Source organism: Acomys minous (assembly GCF_964271855.1).
Source record: "Acomys minous genome assembly, chromosome: 2".
In the NCBI taxonomy this organism is placed as follows: domain Eukaryota; kingdom Metazoa; phylum Chordata; class Mammalia; order Rodentia; family Muridae; genus Acomys; species Acomys minous.
This window is the reverse complement of record NC_140484.1, coordinates 133,443,275-133,464,216: the sequence shown is the minus strand read 5'-3', so window position 1 is coordinate 133,464,216 and position 20,942 is coordinate 133,443,275. Positions and strand designations below refer to the sequence as shown.

The following is a 20,942-nucleotide window of genomic DNA, read 5'->3' as shown; positions in this document are numbered from 1 at the left end:
AGTCCATCCATAGTTTCTCTTCATATTCATTCATCCAGGCTCATGCTTTAAATACTATCACTAAGCTGACAATTCCTAAACTTTTAAGTCCTTTCCAGACAGCTTCCCTAACTCTCAACTACTTATTGAACATATACTAGATATTTATAGGCACTGGATACCTAACACGTCCAAGAATAAATTCTTAATTTTCCTACACTCTGTTCTGGCAATCTATTTAGTAATCTCCTAGATGGCTACTAAAACATCTATTTTTGTTTGCTTGTTTATTTGGGTCTCCCCCCCTATTATTCCCCCTTCCCCCATGACAGGGTTTCTCTGTGAAGCTTTGGCTGTCCTGGACTCACTTTGTAGACCCAGCTGGCCTCAAACTCACAGTGAGTTCTCTGCTTCCCAAGTGCTGGGATTAAAGGCATGCGCCACCACCTCCCGGCTTCTTCTTCTTCTTCTTTTTTTTTAATCTCACATCCTATAAGCATTTCATCAAAGACTCTTGTTTGCTTGAACTTACAAAACAGAACAGAATCTGATTACTAATGATCTTCTGCATGGCCCCCGTTTGTTTTAAACAATTATCATCTTGTGCCTGGATTAAGGTAAGTCTCCTGACTGACCTCTGCCCTGTCCTGTCCTGTAATCCATAGTGATACTTCAATTCAAGCATCATAAAACTGAGCACAACTAAGTACAGTCAGGTAGCGTCAGTGTCGGCTTCCTTGTTATGATATTATACAATAGATACATAAGATGTTGCCACTAAGGGACCTGAAAAAAGAATGTAAGAGTGTTCTTTATATTATTGGGGGGGGGAGTTAAATTACATTTACACAATGGAGTATTGGTCAGCTGTTAAAAAATTACATCATGAAATGTGCAAATGGATGGAACTAGAAAAAGATCCAGAAAGATAAATATGGTATGTATTCATTTATAAGAGGATATTAACTGTCAAGTAAATGATAACCAAGATACAATATGTAGGCCCAGAGAGGTTAGGTGAAGAGAAAGGGCCTAGGAGGTAGGACACAGGGATCTCCCTGGAAAAGAGAAATAGAATAGATTTTATGGGTGAACTGGGGATAGGTGAGAAAGGAAGGGAGGACTGAGAAGGGAAGAAATAAGAGTAGAGGGAGAGTACGGGGAGAAACAGCTGAAAGTAGGGGGCACTGGGAGAGGTGTGGAAACTTCCTGGAATCTGTGAAAGTGATCCTAATAAGGATTCCTAGTAATAGGGGAAATCAAGCTGGTATCTACATGGAGCCTTCATCCCTACATTCTAGTCTCTTTGGTGTGGGAAGGTACTTTGTGGGCTACAGAAAGACAAACATACACACCAACCCAGGCACAAAACCTTTGACCTACACCTGTCTTGTCTGCAAAATATGCACAGAACTTGTGGGAGTAGACAACAAATTTTTGATCTGACTTATGGTCCACTCCATAAGAAGGAACCCATACATAACACTGCTTGGGTAACCAAGAACCAGAGTCTAGATTAGACAGCCCATAGACCTAGGGGTGAAAACCAAACACTATTGGTATAATAATCATTTTCTTCTTCTCATTCTTCTCCTTCCTCTTCCTCCTCCTCTTCCTCCTCCTTCTATATACATAGATCAGTGCCTTATCCAGTCATCATCAGCGAGGCTTCTATTGGCCACAGTTAGGAACAGATGCAGAGACCCACAGACAGACATTATGTAAAGAGACATAAATTGGAGTCTAAATTGGAGGTCTCTATCAAATCCCTACCTTCTGAGTTCAGCGAATCATTCAGAAGAGGAGGCAAAAAGATTCTAAGAGCTAGAGGGATGGAAGACACCAGGAGAACAACTTTGAATCAACTAAGCAAGGTATATATGAGCTCACAGAGACCTACACGGGTCTGCACTAGGTCCTATGCATAAATATTAAAGCTATTAGTCTAGTGTTTTTCTGGGACTCCTAACTGTGAGAAGAAATGGGTCTCTGACTCTTGTGTCTGCTCTTGGGACTCTTTTCCTGCTGCTGGGTTGCTGTGTTCAGCTTCAATATGATAGTTTATGGTTCATCTTATGATATTATATTTGTCATGTTGGTTGCTATCTCTTAGAAGCTTGTTCTTTTCCAATAAAAGACAGAAAGAGAATGGATCCAGAGGGGAGGGGCGGTGGGAGGGACCTGAGAGGAGTAGATGGAGGGAAAACTATAATCAGAATACATTGTATAAGAAAAGAATCTACTTCTTTCAACAAGAGAAAAATAATTAACTAGTTAATAAAAATTGATAAACAAGCCGGTGGTTGGGGTGCACGCCTGTAATCCTAGCACTCAGGAGGCAGAGGCAGGTGAATCTCTGTGAGTTTGAGGCCAGCCTGGTCTACAAAGTAAGTCCAGAACAGCCAAGGATACACAGAAAAATCCTGTCTTGAAAAAAATAAAAACAAGGAAAACAGAACCATTGATCTTCCTTATGCCTAGAAATATAATCTCCTAGTACACAGTAAATTTACAAAATTAACTTACACTAAGGGATAATAAGGAGTAGGGAGTGTTCTGACATGTAAATCTTCATGACTACTGTTGGCTGGAGGAAAGGATGCTATTGCAAGTCAAGGGAGAAGACCAACTTGCAGCCTGGTGATAAAAACTGCAGCAAAACTGCAGTGGAGGAACTCCAGGGTTAGAGAACCAAAGACAAAAGGGAAAGCTGTCCCAGTTAAGATAACACAGGTAATTTGCAGGAAGCCTCTTCAAGATAGCTTTGAATATCATAAATAGAAATTTAATTCTTTCTGTTGGCAAGGATAAAAACAAAAGATTTTCAAGTAGCTAGTTAGTGGAAGGCCTATTTTACAAAGACATGAAGACAGTCATGATGAAAGGTAAAGGTTGTCTGCTGCACTGTAGTAAAAGGGATTGTGAAAAGGAGCAATCATGGGCAAAGAGGAGCAGCGACTGAACATTCCAGAAAAGAGAAAATAAAACCGAGAGAAGTATAAGGCAGCTGAGTTTTTGTTTTCTAAGCGAAAACATATTTTCTAATAAAAATGTTAGTGCCAGTTTACAAACAATGTATATTTTGTTTTGTCTGCATATTTGTCTGCACATCAGAAAGAAGCAATTAGATCTCATGGGACTTCAGTTATAGACATATATAGACATATATGTGAGCTGACATGTAAGTGCTGGGAATTGAACCCAGGACTTCCAGAAGAGCAGCCAGTGCTCTAACCACTGAACTCTCTCTCCAGCCTCTAAAGACAATATTTAAAGCCAGGGCTGCTTAGGGAAATCTATAGAAAGCTGAAGAGAGAATTCTGAAGAGCACTCACAGTGAAAGCACCAAAAACTTACCTGCAAAGATTATAGAAAGTACTCCCAGAGAAAATATTACAAAAGTCTAGTTTTCAGGGCAATGAGGTAGTTTCATGGCATCAATGATAAATGCTTCATCAGACTGACAAATGATATAAAGGACCACCAATACACACTAATGATACTGACTGACTTGATTAATAGAGAAGAGTAATTTTAAATAATAGTTGAGGAAATATAAAGTATAGTGATACAGAATTTATAGAAGACAATTTCTAGTATCACCATTTTAAATGAATTAAACCTTTACCCAGAATTTCTTTCTCTGAGAATTTATCCCACAGACACAGCCATACTTTCACAGTGTATAAAGATGTATTTATGAGCACAGAAGATTTATTTACAATAGCATAATTTATAATAGTAATTAACTACCAACAGGAAAACCAATGACACAGTTTATCTTTACTCTGATATTAAAACAGCCACTAAAAAATGAACACTGCTCTGAAAGGCTGTCTAAAGTAGATTTTGTGCATGTGTGCAGGCATGTGTGCACTTGCTGGCAGAGAGACGTCTATAGGAACATATGCATACAACAACTGTAGTCTTGTTAAAGAGAATAAAGTTGTATGAATAAATTGCACAGGAAAAATGTAACTGAAAAGACCCCCCTGCCTCTTACAGCAATTATTCCAGATAGAATGTGAGAGGACGTTATCTGGGAAAGAGGCTAGGCTTTGTACTGTTTACACTCTTGTATACTACTTAAACAGTGATAATCATACATTACTTTAAGAAGTTTCTTTTTCTTTTTCTTTTGTTGTTGTTGTTGTTTAGTTTTTTCAAGACAGGGTTTTCTCTGTGTAGCCTTGGCTGTCCTGGGCTCACTTTATAGAGCAGGCTGGCCTCGAACTCACAGAGATCCTCCTGCCTGTGCTTTCCAAAGTGCTAGAATTACAGGCATATGACACTGTGCCTGGCTTTTGATAAGACTTTTTAAACTAAACTCAATTATCAGTAAACCAAATTAAACAGGAAACTTAAATTGTACCTAAGCCTCAGAAGAGGCAGGCAGATGATTTTAAAGAATAGAGGACCATGAAGTTTTCTGTGAGGCTACACCGTAAAGTCTCACCAATGTGACCTTCTAAACATGAGCTGAACAAGAACAAGAACAGACAAGTGATAGCAGGAAAGTGCACAACATCTCAACCCTGTAGAGAATTTTGAGCAAGTAAGGCATGCTGAGAGCAGGAAAAACAGCCTTCCCTAGGGAAGAACACACCACTAGTTATCCAATACCAAATGATGTGTGTGTATGTGTGTGTATGCGTGTGTGTGTGTGTGTGTGTAACAATAATGAATGAAAAAGAGGCCATGAATTTGAAAAAAAGATAACGGAGGGGTATGTATTAAGGTTTGGAGAGATGAAAAGGAAAGGGTAAATGATGTAATTATAATTTCAAAAAATAAAAAAATTAAATTCCTTAAATTAGCAATTGCCATTCTTACCCTCAATTCTGATCTCTCTATTGTCTTTTCCAGAGTACCTTCACCATCCTGTCAATGTGCCTAAATTAAAACTCGAGGGGTAGACCTTTTATTAACACCAGAACAGTTGGGAGCTCAAGAGCAAGCTTAGAAGATGCTGCCGAAGGGAAAAAGTGGTTCTGGAAAAGGAAGGAGGAGGTACAGCCTCTAGGAAGTGATAGTGCTAACAAAAAGGCTCAGAGCCCCAAAGGTGGTACCAATGCAGTAAGGTCAGACAAAGGCAAAATCACAGAAGCCATGGAAAATGTAGTCTGGAAAGAGATCCAGCGAAGTAGCCACGCAATATGGTGGAAATAAACTCAGGCAAGGGAGTGACTTGAGCTGGAAGACCAGAGGATTTGTAGAGGGACTGTTTCAAGAGGCAGCATCAGCCTTGCCTGTAAGTTAGATGAATAAGTCTCTGTTTACAGACCTACTGCTTATGACCAAAAAAAGAAAAAGAAAAAAGCTATCATATTTACTATGTTAAAGGAAGAAATAAAAATAATATGAAAGGCTGTAGAGAGAAAGTTCTGGGACTCATTGTATAATCATCCCTTCCCTCCAACTTTTTTTAGTTGGTCAGTAAATATTTATCAAGTGTCTTCTGAGCGAAAAAAAAATTATTATTTTGGATACAAAGGGAAGCTGTCTATACTTTGCCTCAGAGTGAACCTGGAAAACCCTAAAACCAAACCGACTGTAAGTCCTCTGGCTTCACTCTATTATACACCTCTGAACTGGGCCCCTCAACCTCACTTTTGCTATAATTTGCATGGTTCAAATGAAGATAAATTAGGAACATTGGAGTTCTATACTTTCAGCATTGTTATGGTACTATACCTTATATTATGATTGTGGAATTAATCATAACTTTCTCTACTCACATTCTTCAATGCCTCTGTTACCTTCTGAATAAAACTATAACGTCCTAGGCAGAATATTCAAAGCCCTTTATGATGCTTCCTTATGCATTCTCCATGCCCACTGCAGGTTTACCCTCCAGCCTACAGACTTCATACTGGCCATCCTGAGCCTTTTCTGTTACCCAATACTGTACTTTCCTGTGCTCCACACCCTCAACATGTTACTTCTACTCAGATTCCTATCACCAAGCTGTCTGCCTGGCAATGTCTTGAACAGTCCTTAAGACTAAGTGCTATAAGCAAGGTTTTTCTGTCATATGTACTCCTGCTGTGTCCCAATTCTACAACTGTTTATAGTGGCTACTGTCTGTAAGCTCCTGAAAGACACGTTCTGCATCTAATCCTAAAGTCCACTTTAACAGCTGACTTAAATAAAATAAGGATAGTTATATTTTCCTCATGAGTTTGTTTTAAATCATGAATGTGAATTAAGTTCCTGCAAGGTGTCTGGCATTTAATAAATATTCAGTAACTGTTGACTTAAAACACCTCTTACAATTAGGTTTTATAAGCTTGCCTGGGAGCACAGCCATTACTCTGCTTTCTTTAGAAATCTGAATCTTGAACTTCAAACAAACTAGAATACACCTCACCCATCAGTTGCAATACTGTATCAGCAACACAGTCTCTCCTGGAGGGCTAATTCACACCAGCAATACAGAACCTATTTACTAACCACAGGACTTTATTTACCTATCAGTACAGAAGCTATTTACTAACCACAGAATTTTATTTACCTATCTTTTTTACTTAGAACTTGATCCTCCTATCTCGGTCTTTACATTTCAGTAGCATGCTTTCTGACTCAGGCTTTAAACTGGGCAGTTCATACTGAGGTCTTAACCACTATATATCTATATCTATATCTATATAGATATATAGATATATTTTATAACTGTTGCACTCAGGAATTGGTTTTAATTCCAAAAAGTGGTAAATTCTGTGTTATCTGATTTCTCTATTTCCCAGACTAAGGATATCCCTGAATACAAAAGCCAATAAACATTTCCAAATTTTGATGCCTTAAAATCAAAGTCTAAATGAATCACAAGATAATGGTAGGTCACTGAGTACAAAAATTGCATTCTGTTGTCACTGGCTTTCTTTAAAAGTTGCATGTGGAACATGAACTAGTGAGCGTCTGGGCATGCTGCTCTACACATACATTTCTAATGTGATAGGAAGTCCTTCTCATTTGTTATTTGAAAACTCATAAAAATTTCAACTTTCAAAATTTCACACTTACTTTAGACGAATCAATGAGCATGACGGCAGTGTAATCTTGTTTCACTTTTATCGTAACAATGCTCTACGATCAAAGGTCCATGAGATAACAACCTGTGCTTCTCTGATCTTTTGATTCCATATATGGGTATTGGTCAATATATAAATTAACTTAAGATATGTTAAAATAATCTAATTCACATAGATTATTTGTATATGTTAGAGAATGTAATTTTTAAAATAATTATGTCTTAAAAACATAGGCAAAAAAAGATGTAATTCTTTTTAAAACTAGAGTGTTATATAGGCCTTTAAATAAAACCATTAAAAGAAACTGGGGTCATGACTTAGTATGAGGTACATGTCATGCAAGCATAAGGACTGAGTTCAATTTCCAGAACCTACATAAAAAATTGGGTGTAGTAGCATGTGCTTGTAATCCCAACACTGGAAAGGTGGAGAAAAGAGGTTCCCCATGGCTTGCTGGTCAACCACCCTGGCCTAATTGGCAAACACCAGGGCCCAGTAAGAGACATTGTCTTAAAATACAAGTTGATGGTACCACAGCAATGATATTTGAAGTTTACCTCTGACACACTGACAAACACACACACGCATGCACGCACGCACACACGCACGCACGCACGCACACACACAAAACCATTTAATAAATTACCTGTAATCATTTCGTTCATCGGTTTTTATTCCAGGCCAATCTCTCTTCAGGTATTGACTAGCCAACTTCTGGATACCCTGTTAAAATATATATAAGGATAAGAAAAGTGAAACTTAAATATACTCATTTCATGTCACCACACTATTGGACTGACCACACAGTTGACATCTCAGGCTCCCATTATTACTTGGTTGAGGCATGGGACACATTTCTAAATTCCCGCAACCAAACCAAATATACCAGGAAAGGAACAAGAGTATTCACCTTGTATAGACAAATATACACTGACTTCTTGAACTATTGAGCAAACTTTGGTGCTGTTCCATATAAGAGAAATTATTATTATTATTATTATTATTATTATTATTATTATTATTATTATTAATTGGTTTTTTTGAGACAGGGTTTCTCTGTAGCCTTGGCTATTCTGGGCTCATTTTATAGACCTGTCTGGTCTCGAACTCACAGAGATCCACTTGCATCTGCCTCTGCTGGTATTACAGGCATGTGCCACTGTACCCAGCTATGTAAGAAAAAAAATTTAAGACATTTATTTTAAGTGTCTTTTTATTTTAAAATATACAACAGAAGTCACTTAAAATAGAAAAAAATTTACTAAAAATATATTAACTATAATCCATACAGTATGAATCTGAACAAAAAAAGAGTATTTATCTGTGTATATATTGAGGATTGAGAATTAGAACAGAGAGGAACCTTTTGTTGAGAAGTAAGGTAAACTATCCACCCCAACTATGACATATTCCTTTTAGATAAACACAAATGTGGCCCAGTAAGAGGATAACAGACTCTGTGTAACAGATCTTTATTTCTATATTGATAGCTGTGGAAAATGCCATGCTAAAATGAATAATAAAGTAATGAGAAAACTACCAACTTAAAGAAAGGGTGGCTCAGGTAAAAAAAACCAATGCTTCACTTTATACATAATAATGTTCTAAAAAGATCGCCTGCTGAATCAATCTATTTTTACTCATCAAATGCCTATGTTGAAACAACATTCTTTCCATTCGATGCATAACAAGAACTAAAGCTCCTTGAATCTTAAGTTCTTCCTGAACCTGGCAACAGTTGGGTTTCACTATTACCAGGTACGACATATTCTGAGAACTCATCTTAACTATAATCTTCAGTACTTCCACTTAATATCCCTTATACTCTGGAAAACATGATTAGTAAGTCTTCCTTAGCTACATAACTGTATTTTCTCTCTTTTGTACCTTGTTCATGTTGTTTCTATCACATAATATCTTCTGAAAACCTCTCAATCATACCTGCCAAATTCTTACCTCCCTTTCTTTCAAAGACTCATATTTTTCTAACCAAAACACTCAAGTGAAAAAACACAGTTTCATTGTACAGGTATTTCACTTCATTCTACTAAAATAATTTATTATTCTTTATTTATTGGTTAGAATTCTATATGAATAAACTATCTTCATGATCTATTTGGTTCCCCTGAGATATAGTTCTTAATGGAAAAACAGGATAAATATTTGGTTGCTCAGTTATGGCCCATTATAAACTCCTATTTTGAATACTGGATGTTCTCTAATGAACTGCAATCACAAATAATCTGTAGGAGGCTTTCCAAACTGGCTTCATTATCATGACCCCAACAGACTTTGCCTTATTTGTTGTTTTCTTTTCCAGTTCCTAACTCAGACCCACAATAGGTTAGTTTTTCATGGACTCCCGAGAAACTATTCAGAGTGCTTAAGCTAAGTTATGTTCTTTTCTTTTTCTCTCTCTCTTTAACCACTATCTATACCTCCATTCAGTTACTCTGTCACCCAATCCTATTAATAATCGTCATACCCTGTTACTATCTTAATTTTTTTCTATTTATTAACTCTTAAGTTCCATTAGGTAGAATCATGTTTATTTATTTATTTTTACCAATAAAGTACTATATTGCCAGGATACAACAGAGTAACTAACATTTGGTTATTGGTAACATCCACTGACTGACTGACTAAGTTTCATTTATACTACTTTGTTCCTAATGTATAATATCAATCTTTTGTGGTTTTGTCATTGTAGGTTTTTTGTTAAAATTTTTTCTAAAGATTTATTTATTTATTATGAACATACTGCTCTGTCTGCTTGTAACCCTGCAGGTCAGAAGAGGGCATCAGATCACATTATAGATGATTGTGAGCCACCATGTGGTTGCTGGGAATTGAACTCAGGACCTTCAGAAGAGCAGTCAGTGCTCTCAACCACTGAGCCATCTCTTCAGCCCGTCATTGTAGGTTTGAAATGTCTGTATCAAAATTTCTATGGTCCTTAATTTTTACATAAAAATATTATGATCATTAGTTTTAATTACAAATAAACTCAGTAAATATCATAGTCAAATTTGGCTAGCTTCATGATTGAAAGAGGTTATGCGTGTATTCCAACACAATGAAAATATGCCCAGGAGTTTATTTCATGCTGCACATTAATTTCTGAAAAGGTTAACTAAGTCAAGATCCTTGAATTAAAAGAACTCATTATCTGTAGAGAAAAATAAGAGGCATACAACATAAAATATATAGCAACATGTAGCTTACAAAAAAATAATATAAATACCCAAATAAGGAACAGATGATGTGATTTTTAAAAAAACAAATCACATCTATATGATATGATAATGACTTCCAGCTTAATTAACTCTAATATATTTGCAAAACATTTCACACAGAACGTGGTCTAAGAAATGAACCTCTTAACAGAACGGAGAGGAGCTGGACAGTGGGAGCGCACGCCTTTAATCCAAGTGCTCAGGAGGCAGAGGCAAGCAAATCTTTGTGCGTTTGAAGCCAGCCTGGTCTACAGAGTGAGTTCCAGGACAGCCAAGGCTACACAGAGAAAGCCTGTCTTGAAAAGCCAAAGAGAGGAGGCAAGGAGAGAAGAGAAAGGACAGGATGACAGACTCTTTAAGTTTATATAGAACAAACTGTTTAGCGAGCACCTTCATACTTTTTCTTAACTCTGTAAGACCTAACTGTTGAAACCACAAAGAAATAGGACACTTTATAATATTCAGGTATTACTTAAGATGATATAGTTCATAGACAGTTAATTTTGATGCAGGCCTGTAATCCCAGTACTTGGGAATAGAGGTGAGAAAGAAGGATTGTCACAGATTGAAAGCAGCCTGGTCTACACACCAAATTCTAGGCCTGTATCAAAAAGTTAAGCTTGAGCTAGAATCACAATTTCTCAAACATTTTTTTTTAATAAAAAGACATTATTTAAAGTAGATTTTATCTAATTCTAAAAATTATCACATTAATTTGTTAACTTTTTATGTATTCTAAACCACAAAAGCAGTATCTAGAGCTCTAACCCACAAAGCTGGACTGTATTAAACTGAATGAACCTTTCAGAGATGAGCTGAGGGATTCATAAACTGGACAAACAGTGAGATCTCTAGATGAAAGACTGTATTCAAGTTAGTTCACAGAGACAGGAATCATGACTTCTGTGTACTCTCCGCAGCTGTTCAGGATCTAATCTGCATAGATGCTCAGAAATACTCCATCACCACTATCAGTAAGGTCCTAGAAAACATTTCATGCCTCTGAGGGCATTTTATATACTTTAAATTAACTGGTTCACCTTCTAAATTATGCTTAAAGCTACATTATACAGATGAGTGGTCTGTTACAAAGAAAATTATCCATACTAATTAATTTGCTAAGGAAAGTAACATCATGGCTGGTGATATTTAAAAGATTTTTTTCAGTCACCCCTGACCCATGGGAAGTAGTATTACTCTCTAAAGTTGGTCCAGTGGGTATATACTTATTTACATTGACTTAAACACAAATACAGAAAGTTCCTTTGACTAGCAATATAATTCCACCAAAGCAGTGATTTCCATAAAAATGTAGTACTATCAGACAGCCTTTGGAACAGCCAATGACATTCTATTCCAAGTTTTTAAAAAGCTGTCAGTGTCTGATATAAGACTTGCTTTGTTTTACCATTCAATAACACTTGCTGCATTTCCCTAACAAGTGAAGAAATACAAAGAAAGCCACTGTTAAGTAGACACTGGGAAATGAACTAATGGTTTAACCTTTGGTCCGTCATGACAGCAAGATGAGCAGGAGTGTGCTCTTGGCTTTCTCAGAGCCATTCTGTATGTAGCCATTCTTTTCACAGCACAAAATGAAGTTAAAACTTAAATTTCACTAGGACATTGGCATCAGATTACTTTTTAAATATTAGGAAACAATATTCTTTATATGCTATGTCTTTTTATCACAAAATTCCAATGTTACATAAATGATCTTTTAAAAGTAAGTATACTGCATGAGCTGGATGATTGTCAGCCTTTACCATGCTCTCACATCACCTTAATAGTAACAAGAACTTTATAATCTCTCTCTCTTAAATTTACTAATTCTTGTGGATGCTGGGAACTGAACCCAGATCCTCTGTAAAAGCAGCAGATGCTGTCTCTCCAGCCCTCAATTCTTTTTAAAAATTTTGCTCTTAAAAACAGGGTCTCACCTTAGCAATGGTGGTGCACACTTTTAATCCCAGCCCTCAGGAGGCAGGGGCAGGTGCATCTCTGAGTTTGAGGCTAGCCTGGTCTACAGAGTGAGTTCCAGGACAGCCAAGGCTATACAGAGAAATCTGTCTAGAAAACCAAAAACTAACCAACCAACCAACCAACAACAAAACAAAACCAGGGTTTCACTATGTAGCCCTGGATAGCCTAGAACTCTCTGTAGACGAGGCTGACATCAAACATACAGAGATCTGCCTCCCTCAGCCTCCTGAGTTCTGGGATTAAAAAAGGCACCATGGTATCCTTAATTCCAACCCATCTTAAGGAAAAGTTTGAAATACTTGTTTGTTTGTTTTTTTAAAGACATTACAGATTAAATTTACTAAAAAAGGTATAACTTCACCTATAAGTAAAAAATCTGTAACTCTTTAAGACATTATTTTTACAAACCAATCTGAATGATATTAAAGATAATATTCTAGCTAGAAATTATGCAACAACAACAACAACAAAGGAAGCCGGGTGTGGTTGTGCATGCCTTCAATCCCAGAACTTGGGAGGTAGAGACACATGGATCCCTGAGTTCAAGGCTATCCTGGTCTACAGAGTGAGGTCCAGGACAGCCAGGGCTATACAAAGAAACCCTGTCTCTGTAAACAAAACAAAACAAAACAAAACAAAACAAAACAAAACAAAACACACACACACACAAAAACAGCAAGCCTATAGCCAACATCAAAATAAATGGAGAGAAACTTAAAGCAATTCCACTGAAATCAGGGACAAGGCAGCCCATTCTCTCTGTATCTCTTCAATATAACTAGAGCAATAAAACAACTAAAGGAGATCAAGGGGAGTACAAATAGGAAAAGAAGAAGTCAAGGCATCACTACTCATGGGTGATGTGACAGCATCCTTAAGTGACCCCAAGAACTCTACCAAGTAACCTCTACAGCTGATAAACACGTTCAGCAAAGTAGCTGGATACAAAATTAACTAAAAACAGTAGCCATATTTTATACAAAATACAAACAGACTAAGAAAGAAAGTAGGGAAACAACACCCTTCACAATAGCCACAAAAAACATAACACACCTTTAATCCCAGTACTCAGGTGGCAGAGGCAGGTGCCCTGTGAGGGCAGCCTGGTCTACATAGGAAAATCCACAAAAAGCCAGACTTATATAACAGAGACTCTGTCTCGATGATGATGATGATTACGATGATAATAATAATAGGAGGAGGAGACAAATCCCCCACACAAGAAGTTCAAGTAATTTGAACAGCTACAAACTCTGAAAAAGATGGAGCTTAAGCCTAACCCCAGCAAATCAAACATATTCACCCTTGAAACCCCTTCCTCTCCCCAAGGGTTATACTGTCCCTGATTCATGAAATAAATGCTTGCTTCCTCACATCATTCCTCCACCCCCGCCGCCCCCCAAAAAAGATGGAGCTTAAGTTCTGATCACTTCAAGGTGGGCTACACTAAGAGAGTGATCTGTTTCCACAAAGTAGAGAAACCTTTACAAAGAGAAGAAGCCAACAAATACTACTATGGCCAGTGATCAAGGTTAACATCACCAGTAACACATTATGTTAACAGCTGTACATTTGATATGTGTCAGGATGTGCTTCACCTCTATATTCCTTCCTCAAACCTGTAAAGCTCAGTCTGTCACTAGGAAAACATAAGACAAGTGAAAATTGAGCAACATTGTACAAAACAGCCAGTTTGTCCAAAGCTATCAAGATAAAATACAAAGATAGAATGAAACATTGTCACAGACCAATAAAGATACCAAGAACTAAATGTAATGTTGATCAAAGAAAAGGATATAGGGAAAAACTGGTGTACTCCAGGTATGTAAAGAGTCTTTACTTGTAGTAGTTCAAATAATCAACTAATGTTGATCACGAGAAATGTGTAGAACAGCGCTACCATACAATACAGAAAGCTGGAGAAGAGCCCTGTATTATCTTTACATTTTTGCTGTAAATTCAAAACTACTCTAACAGAAACAACTCTTGGACATTATTCTAGGATTGCTAAATTTTCCATATCAGGGAATTGTTCCTTTGGTTATTTTTATGTTTTTTTTAATACACACACACTTGATATATCATTCTTAACTAAAAAGTATACAGGTGAATATATTTCAAAATGGGTGGTAATACACACCTGTAATTACAGCATTTAGGAGGGTGAGGCAAGAGGATTAAAGCCTTGAGGCCAGTCAGCTACACTGCAAATCTGAGGCCAGCACATAGGCTATCTACATAGCTCTCACAAATCAAACCCAAAACAGCAGCAAAACCCCTCTCCTATCAATTTTATTTAATTCAGAGCAAAAGCAACATTATTATTACAATGCTTAAAATAGAATAAGATAGAATATCCTAGATACCCGGTTTATAGAATGCCACTGACAACATGAGTATATAACTTAGAAGCTATTTAAATAAAAGGAATCCTCTTTTTAAATAGGCACATAACTAAATTTACCCAATGGTGAATATTAAGTACCAGTTATTTAAATTTTCTTCAATCTTGTCCCTTGGTTTTTTCTTGTATTAAAAAAAAAATCTACAATAGAAATATTTTTCAAACTTTAATCAAGAGAAAATTCTATAGATCAGAATGCACTGATTTCGCTTTCTTCTAAAATTCTAATAGCTTCCTGGTATGGTAGTGCATGCCTTTAATCCTAGAACATGCACACAGAAGCAAGAGGTCTCATGAGTTCTAGGTTAGCCTCATCTACAAAATGAGTTCCAAGCAAGTCAGGGCTACATAGTGAGACCATGACTCAAATAAATAAATAAATAAATAAAATTTCAATAGCTTTTGCTCTATCTTCCATTTTCAGTAGACTCCTTACCTAAGAATGATAGCTATATAGTCATGGGTCTCTGGTTTTTTGTTTTGTTTGTTTGTTTGTTATTTTCCCTCTCCCTGTATTCTGTAAATTTTTTTCAATGTGCTGGAGCTGTTGAGGAAGTGATCTGCAGTATTTTCACAGTTGCAGTCCCTCTTCCAATAATGATTTAAGTTGGTAAAGGTTAAAATTTAAATTTGGCCCAATTTACTAAAGCATTACCAAGACCGGAATAGTACTTGCCTAGAATGCTTGAGGTCCCAGGTTCTGTCCTTGGTATCAGGGAAAAATATCAATTGGAAAAACACAAATTATATACCGTCTAGACTTTTAGAATATAACGTCCAAGTTTTTAGCTTTTTCAGAATATTAATAAGCCAGCAAACATCCTTAATATACTATTAAAGTTTCTTCTAAATGTAACGTCCTATTTTCAGCGTAAAGAGCAGCTAGTACCTATTTGAAAACCCACACCCCAAAAAGGTTCTTAGTGGGGAGAAAGGATTTGGTTTCTGTTGTTTTCAAGCAATAAAAAGTGTTATACTAGTCAGCATGACTGAGCTACCCACTGATGTCAAAGACAGCTGTAAAAGCAGTTCCTTCCTTCTCGAAAGCAGAAGATGGAATGTATTTAATCAGCACGCAAATGGCATCTCATGTGCTTGACCACAGCCATCTGGGAGCAGAGGTGGAAATTAAGGAGAAGTAGCTCAATTGTGTCTGAACATTCAAAACAAAGGAGAGCCATTCTCCTTTCATTTTCCTTAACAGATGGACACGTACACAACGGATCACTAGAGCTAATATCTGAGAATTTAGTGTATACAAGATATTCACACTTTTTTGTGAACTTTTATAACCATCATCTTATGCAGTAGATTAAGTTAAGTAATTTGCATAAGATCACCCAGTTAGTTAAGCATAGGCTCAGATAGGTCATTTTTCAAAGTTTAAAATACTTCCAGACTACTCAATTCATTCAGATAAAATCACACATGCTAGATGAAATCACTATGCATTTTGATTAACAGCTGTAAATAAGTTCTTTAAAGAACAGACTGTAAAATAAAAAACTTGGTACAGTAAACAAACTTTGCTCAGTAAATAATTTTTGAACTAAACCATTTTTCCGCTTTGGTGAACAATTATACACATACACTGAAAAATTAATAGCCTTTATTTTTCAGAGCAAAGAAATTGAACAAGAAGTATAGGGTTCCTACTTAGTTTCTGCACCAGTTATTATTAAAATACTTCTAAGTATAATGCAGTTATTACAATTAGTGAAATATTAGCACATTAACTAAAGCTCATGGCTCACTTTACTGTTTATCATTTATTATTCTGACAAATAAACATCATGTATTCACTACTCCTTTGTTACAGTTTAACTACCCTAAAACCTTCAGGTGCATCCCTGCCTGTCTCCTCCCCATGTCTTCCAATCATTGATCCTTGCTATCTACATAGTTTTTACCTTACCGGTATGTATGTGTAATCACGTAACATTAAAGGTTTTTTTCTACTAGGACCTTTCACTTGATAACATGACTTCCATGTCTTTCAGAGTCTTAACTGCTCGGTGTCTGATTTACACAGTTCCTTATCCATTCACCTTTAGAAGGATATCTATGTTGTTTATGACTTTTGGAAATGATAAAATAGCTACAAAAACTCACACACAAGTTTTGTGTGAATATGTTTTCAACACATTCGGCTTAAATGAAAAGGCTCATAACTGCCTGATCATATAACAGAGCTTTTGCTTCAAAAAGTGGCAGTGTCATCTTGTACTTCTACTGGCAACAAAGCACTCCTGTCTCTTTACATCCTAGGCAGCGTTTGTCATTCTCACTATTTGGGAATGCAGCTCACTCATTAGTAAATTCCTATGATACAATATTGAGCATCTTAGCTTACTCATCTTGCAACTTTAATTTTTTTTCAGGGATGTTTGTTCCAGTCTTTTGTCCACTTTTAAGATGGGATGTGCCTTAGTTAGGATTACCATTGCTGTGATTAAATACTATGGCCAAAAGCAACTTGGGGAAAAAGGTTTACTTCACTCGCAGTTCCATGAAACAGTTCCTTATTTTTAAAAGGTGAGGGCAGGAATTCAAGCAGGAAAGGAACCTGGAGGCAGGATCTGACGCAGAAGCAGTGGAGGAGTGCTACTTACTGGCTTGCTACTGACGGCTTGCTCGGCCTGCTTCCTCACAGAACTGCTTTCTTACTACCACCCACAACAAGCTGGGCTCTCCTCCATCAATCACTAATTAAGAAAATGCTCTACAGGCTTGCTTACAACGCAAGCTTATGGAAGTGTTTACTCAAGTGTTACTCTCTCCTGTCAGATGACTATAACTTATGTCAAGTTGACATTAAACTAGTCAACATAGGATATTTAATTATTATTATTCACTTTTAAGAGTTCTTCTTATATTGCTGACATAAATAATTTTTTGCAAATATTTTCCCCAAGATCTGTGGTTTTTCTTTTAACAGTGTCACTTGCAAAGCAGCTGTCACTAATTGTCTTTTTTTGTTGTTTTTGGTTTGTTTTTTTTTGTTTGTTTGTTTTGTTTTGTTTTTTGAGACAGGGTTTCTCTGTGTAGCCTTGACTATCCTGGACTTGCCTTGTAGACCAGGCTAGCCTCGAACTCACAGCAACCCGCCTGCCTCTGCCTCCCAAGTGCTGGGATTAAAGGCGTGTGCCACCACCACCACCTGGCACTAATTATCTATTTTAACACTGAGTTCTTATTAACTAGTGAAGGGATCTTTAGGAGTCAGATTCCTGAAACACATATGCACAAATGTGAACACCCCAAAATCAGATTAACCTAAGATAATAAAAATGGTTATGACACAGAAACTCTTTAGTGTTACTTGTTTTAAAGAAAAATCATTTATCACGTAACTACTGAAAACACAAATGGGAATTTCACAGACAATTTTATTAGTAAATAAAAAAATTTAAAACCCTTTTTAAAAGTTCGTTTTTTCATGCAAAAATTTAAACTGCATTTACATAAAGGTTAAAGCTGAATTTTTAAAAGTTTTTTAAGAAAAACTACTTTAGTTAGGTATGGTGGCACATTTCTTTAAGTCCCAAAACTTGGGAGGCAGAGGTAGGTGGGCCTCTGTGAATTCAAGGCCAGCCTAGTTCACATAGTGAATTCCATGACAGCCACGGCTATGTAGAGACTCTGTCTCAAACAAACAAAATAAAACAAAACAAACAAAACAAACAACTAACTACTTTAAATCCCAGCACTCAATAAACAGAGGCAGGTGAATCTCTGAAGCCAGCCTAGTCTAAATATTGTGTTCCAGACCCTGCCTGGAGGAAAAAAGACAAGCACTAAAACTGTCAAGTAGACTATCTAATTGGACTTTGTTGGTAAAGATGTAAACATTAGTCATCCTTAAGGAAGCACTTTCTAGCTGTTTAGGCTTACATCATACAACATAAATAATTAAAAAGATATCACTAATGGTAAAAGCAGGTGTCAAAGCCTGTGCTTATGCTAACAAGAATTAAGTTCCTACTTTCACAAAAACATCAAATTAAAAAATAATTGCATCAATAATGTAATGTATTTATAAAAATAAACAATCACATCAATAAAGCATAACATCTTAAAACCCAGAGTAAAGTCATCAAAGTGTCAACTCTTTTCAAACTGTACATCCTATAGCACTCAAGCTCATTACTTTTCAACTCCTATAAAACATTATGCATTTTATCTATTGAAGATCAGGTAAATTCTGACATAAACTATGTAGTAGTGAATAATGAATGAAAACCACTTTTTTAAAAAGTTGCAGTTGCTCCATCACTAGCCTTTTCTTTTAGCTTTAAAAAGCTTATTATCTATTTGGTGTGAGAGTATATGTGTATGTGTGTGCACACCACAGTGCAGAAATGAAGGTAAAATGACAACTTTCAGAATTGGTTCTCTTTCCATTGTGTGGTCCCAAGGATCAAACTCAGGTTGTCAGGCTTAGTGGCAAATGCACTTACCCTCTGGGCCAGCTCACCTGACCAGCCCTTGGATTTTAGACACAGGAAGGCCTCAAATTTAAGAACCTCCTGCTGTTACAATCTCAGTGCTGGAACTGGGGGCACTATGGTACCCATCTACAAATGAAAATATTCTGAGTGCAAAGTACCACGAGAAATTTTAAAGCAAAATTGACAAGGTCCCTCCATAAGTACCTGAAGTACTACAGAATAAATGTTACAAGTTGATTGGACTGTAGCAGTAGGGATAAGATGCTGGCAATTTAATGATGTTCACAAGTGATTTCCCTGAGTAGCTATTACTGAGAATCTCTGGTTAAGAGCATAGACACACATACATGAGTTGAACTTAATTTCATCTACTTGTCTTGATCTTGCATTTCATTACCTCAAAAGTAAAGGCAGTAATAGATCAGCCTCAATGGTGCTAAGGCAATTAAATGAGGCTTTGTGAGGAGGGAAGGCACAGGCAAGCATGGCAGGCATGTATGTGCTCAAGACTTTCATTCAAGTACTGTCTGAACATTTTCAACTATACGCTAATGTTTCTCCAAGTACTGTACACTGTGAAATGTTCCCTACTAAAAAAAAGGGGGGGGGGGCGTCATTGTTAAAAGAAAATATTCAAATATTTAAACTAATACTCACTTTTAGGTAAAGAGACTAAAAACTAACAGTGACAGTGAACCAGCTTAGATGGAAGGAAAGGCAGTCAGTGCCAGAACTGAGCTCATATGATCTCCAAAACTTCCTGAGAGAGTTAATACTCAGGCAGGCTTCAAAGGGAAAAATTAACACAACTAAAAACATACAAGTATTAGAACTAAGATAGTAATTTTGAACTGTTTTAAAGGCAAGAAACAACAAAAACAATGAAAAATCTCTCAAAGAGTATCTATCCCAGTAAGTCTTAGCTATTACAGCTATTATTGCTGAAATAAAACACCATGATCAAAAGCAAATTGGGGAGGAAAGGGCTTATTTTATCCTACAGACTGTAGTGAATTATCTAGAAGTCAGGGCAGAAACCAAGAGGAGGGGAGCTGATGCAGAAGCCATGGAGGGGTGCTACTTACTGGCTTGCTCCCAGTGGCTGGCTCAGCCTGCTTCCTTCTACAACCCAGGACCACCAGCTCAGGAATGGCACCACCCACAGTGTGCTGGGTCCTCCCACATGCATCAGTAATTCTGAAAGTCCCCTAGAGTCTTGTCTATAGGCCAATCTTTTTGTTGTTGTCGTTTTGTTTTGTTTTTTTCAGACAGGGTTTCTCTGTGTAGCCTTGGCTGTCCTGAACTCACTTTGTAGACCAGGCTGGCCTCTGCCTCCTCAGTGCTGGGATTAAAGGTGTGTTCCACTACGCCTGGCTATAGGCCAATCTTACGGAGGCATATTTTCAACTGTGGTTCCTTCTTCTCAGGTAACTGTAACTTGTGTCAAGCTGACAATAAACAGTACTTTATAACATTGTTCATGGTCTTTTAAAAACATTATTAGTGGTTACAAGAATGTGTGTATACACACACACACACGCTGAAACACATATGTGTGTATACACACATACACACACACAATGGATTATAGGAATCAAATTCAGGGTGCCAGGTTTGCCAGCCTAGGCACTCATAACATAAAGTTAAACAAATGTGGGGGTCACATTTAAGCTCTACTAATTATAAATGACAAGATGATGTAATTAACAACTCTGAGCCTCAGTTTTCTCAACTGCAAAATATGTACAATAAAAGTGCCTAAATCCAATAATCAGAACAATCCCTAGCATACAGCAAATTCCCTAGCAAATGGTGATTATGATGAATATGACTGAAAACTCATTATTATTATTACTGG

At 36.9% G+C, this 20,942-nt stretch overlaps 1 protein-coding gene across 2 annotated transcripts in view; it reads right to left on the bottom strand.

The window, feature by feature from the left end:
• The window catches only part of FCHSD2 (FCH and double SH3 domains 2), a 177,616-nt gene that overhangs the window by 93,843 nt on the left and 62,831 nt on the right, over positions 1 to 20,942 (bottom strand). For both annotated transcript variants that reach the window (XM_084772004.1, XM_084772005.1), the window contains exon 4: positions 7,657 to 7,733. In XM_084772004.1, coding sequence (XP_084628130.1) covers positions 7,657 to 7,733 — 77 coding nt within the window. The remainder of the gene's footprint in view (positions 1 to 7,656; positions 7,734 to 20,942) is intronic.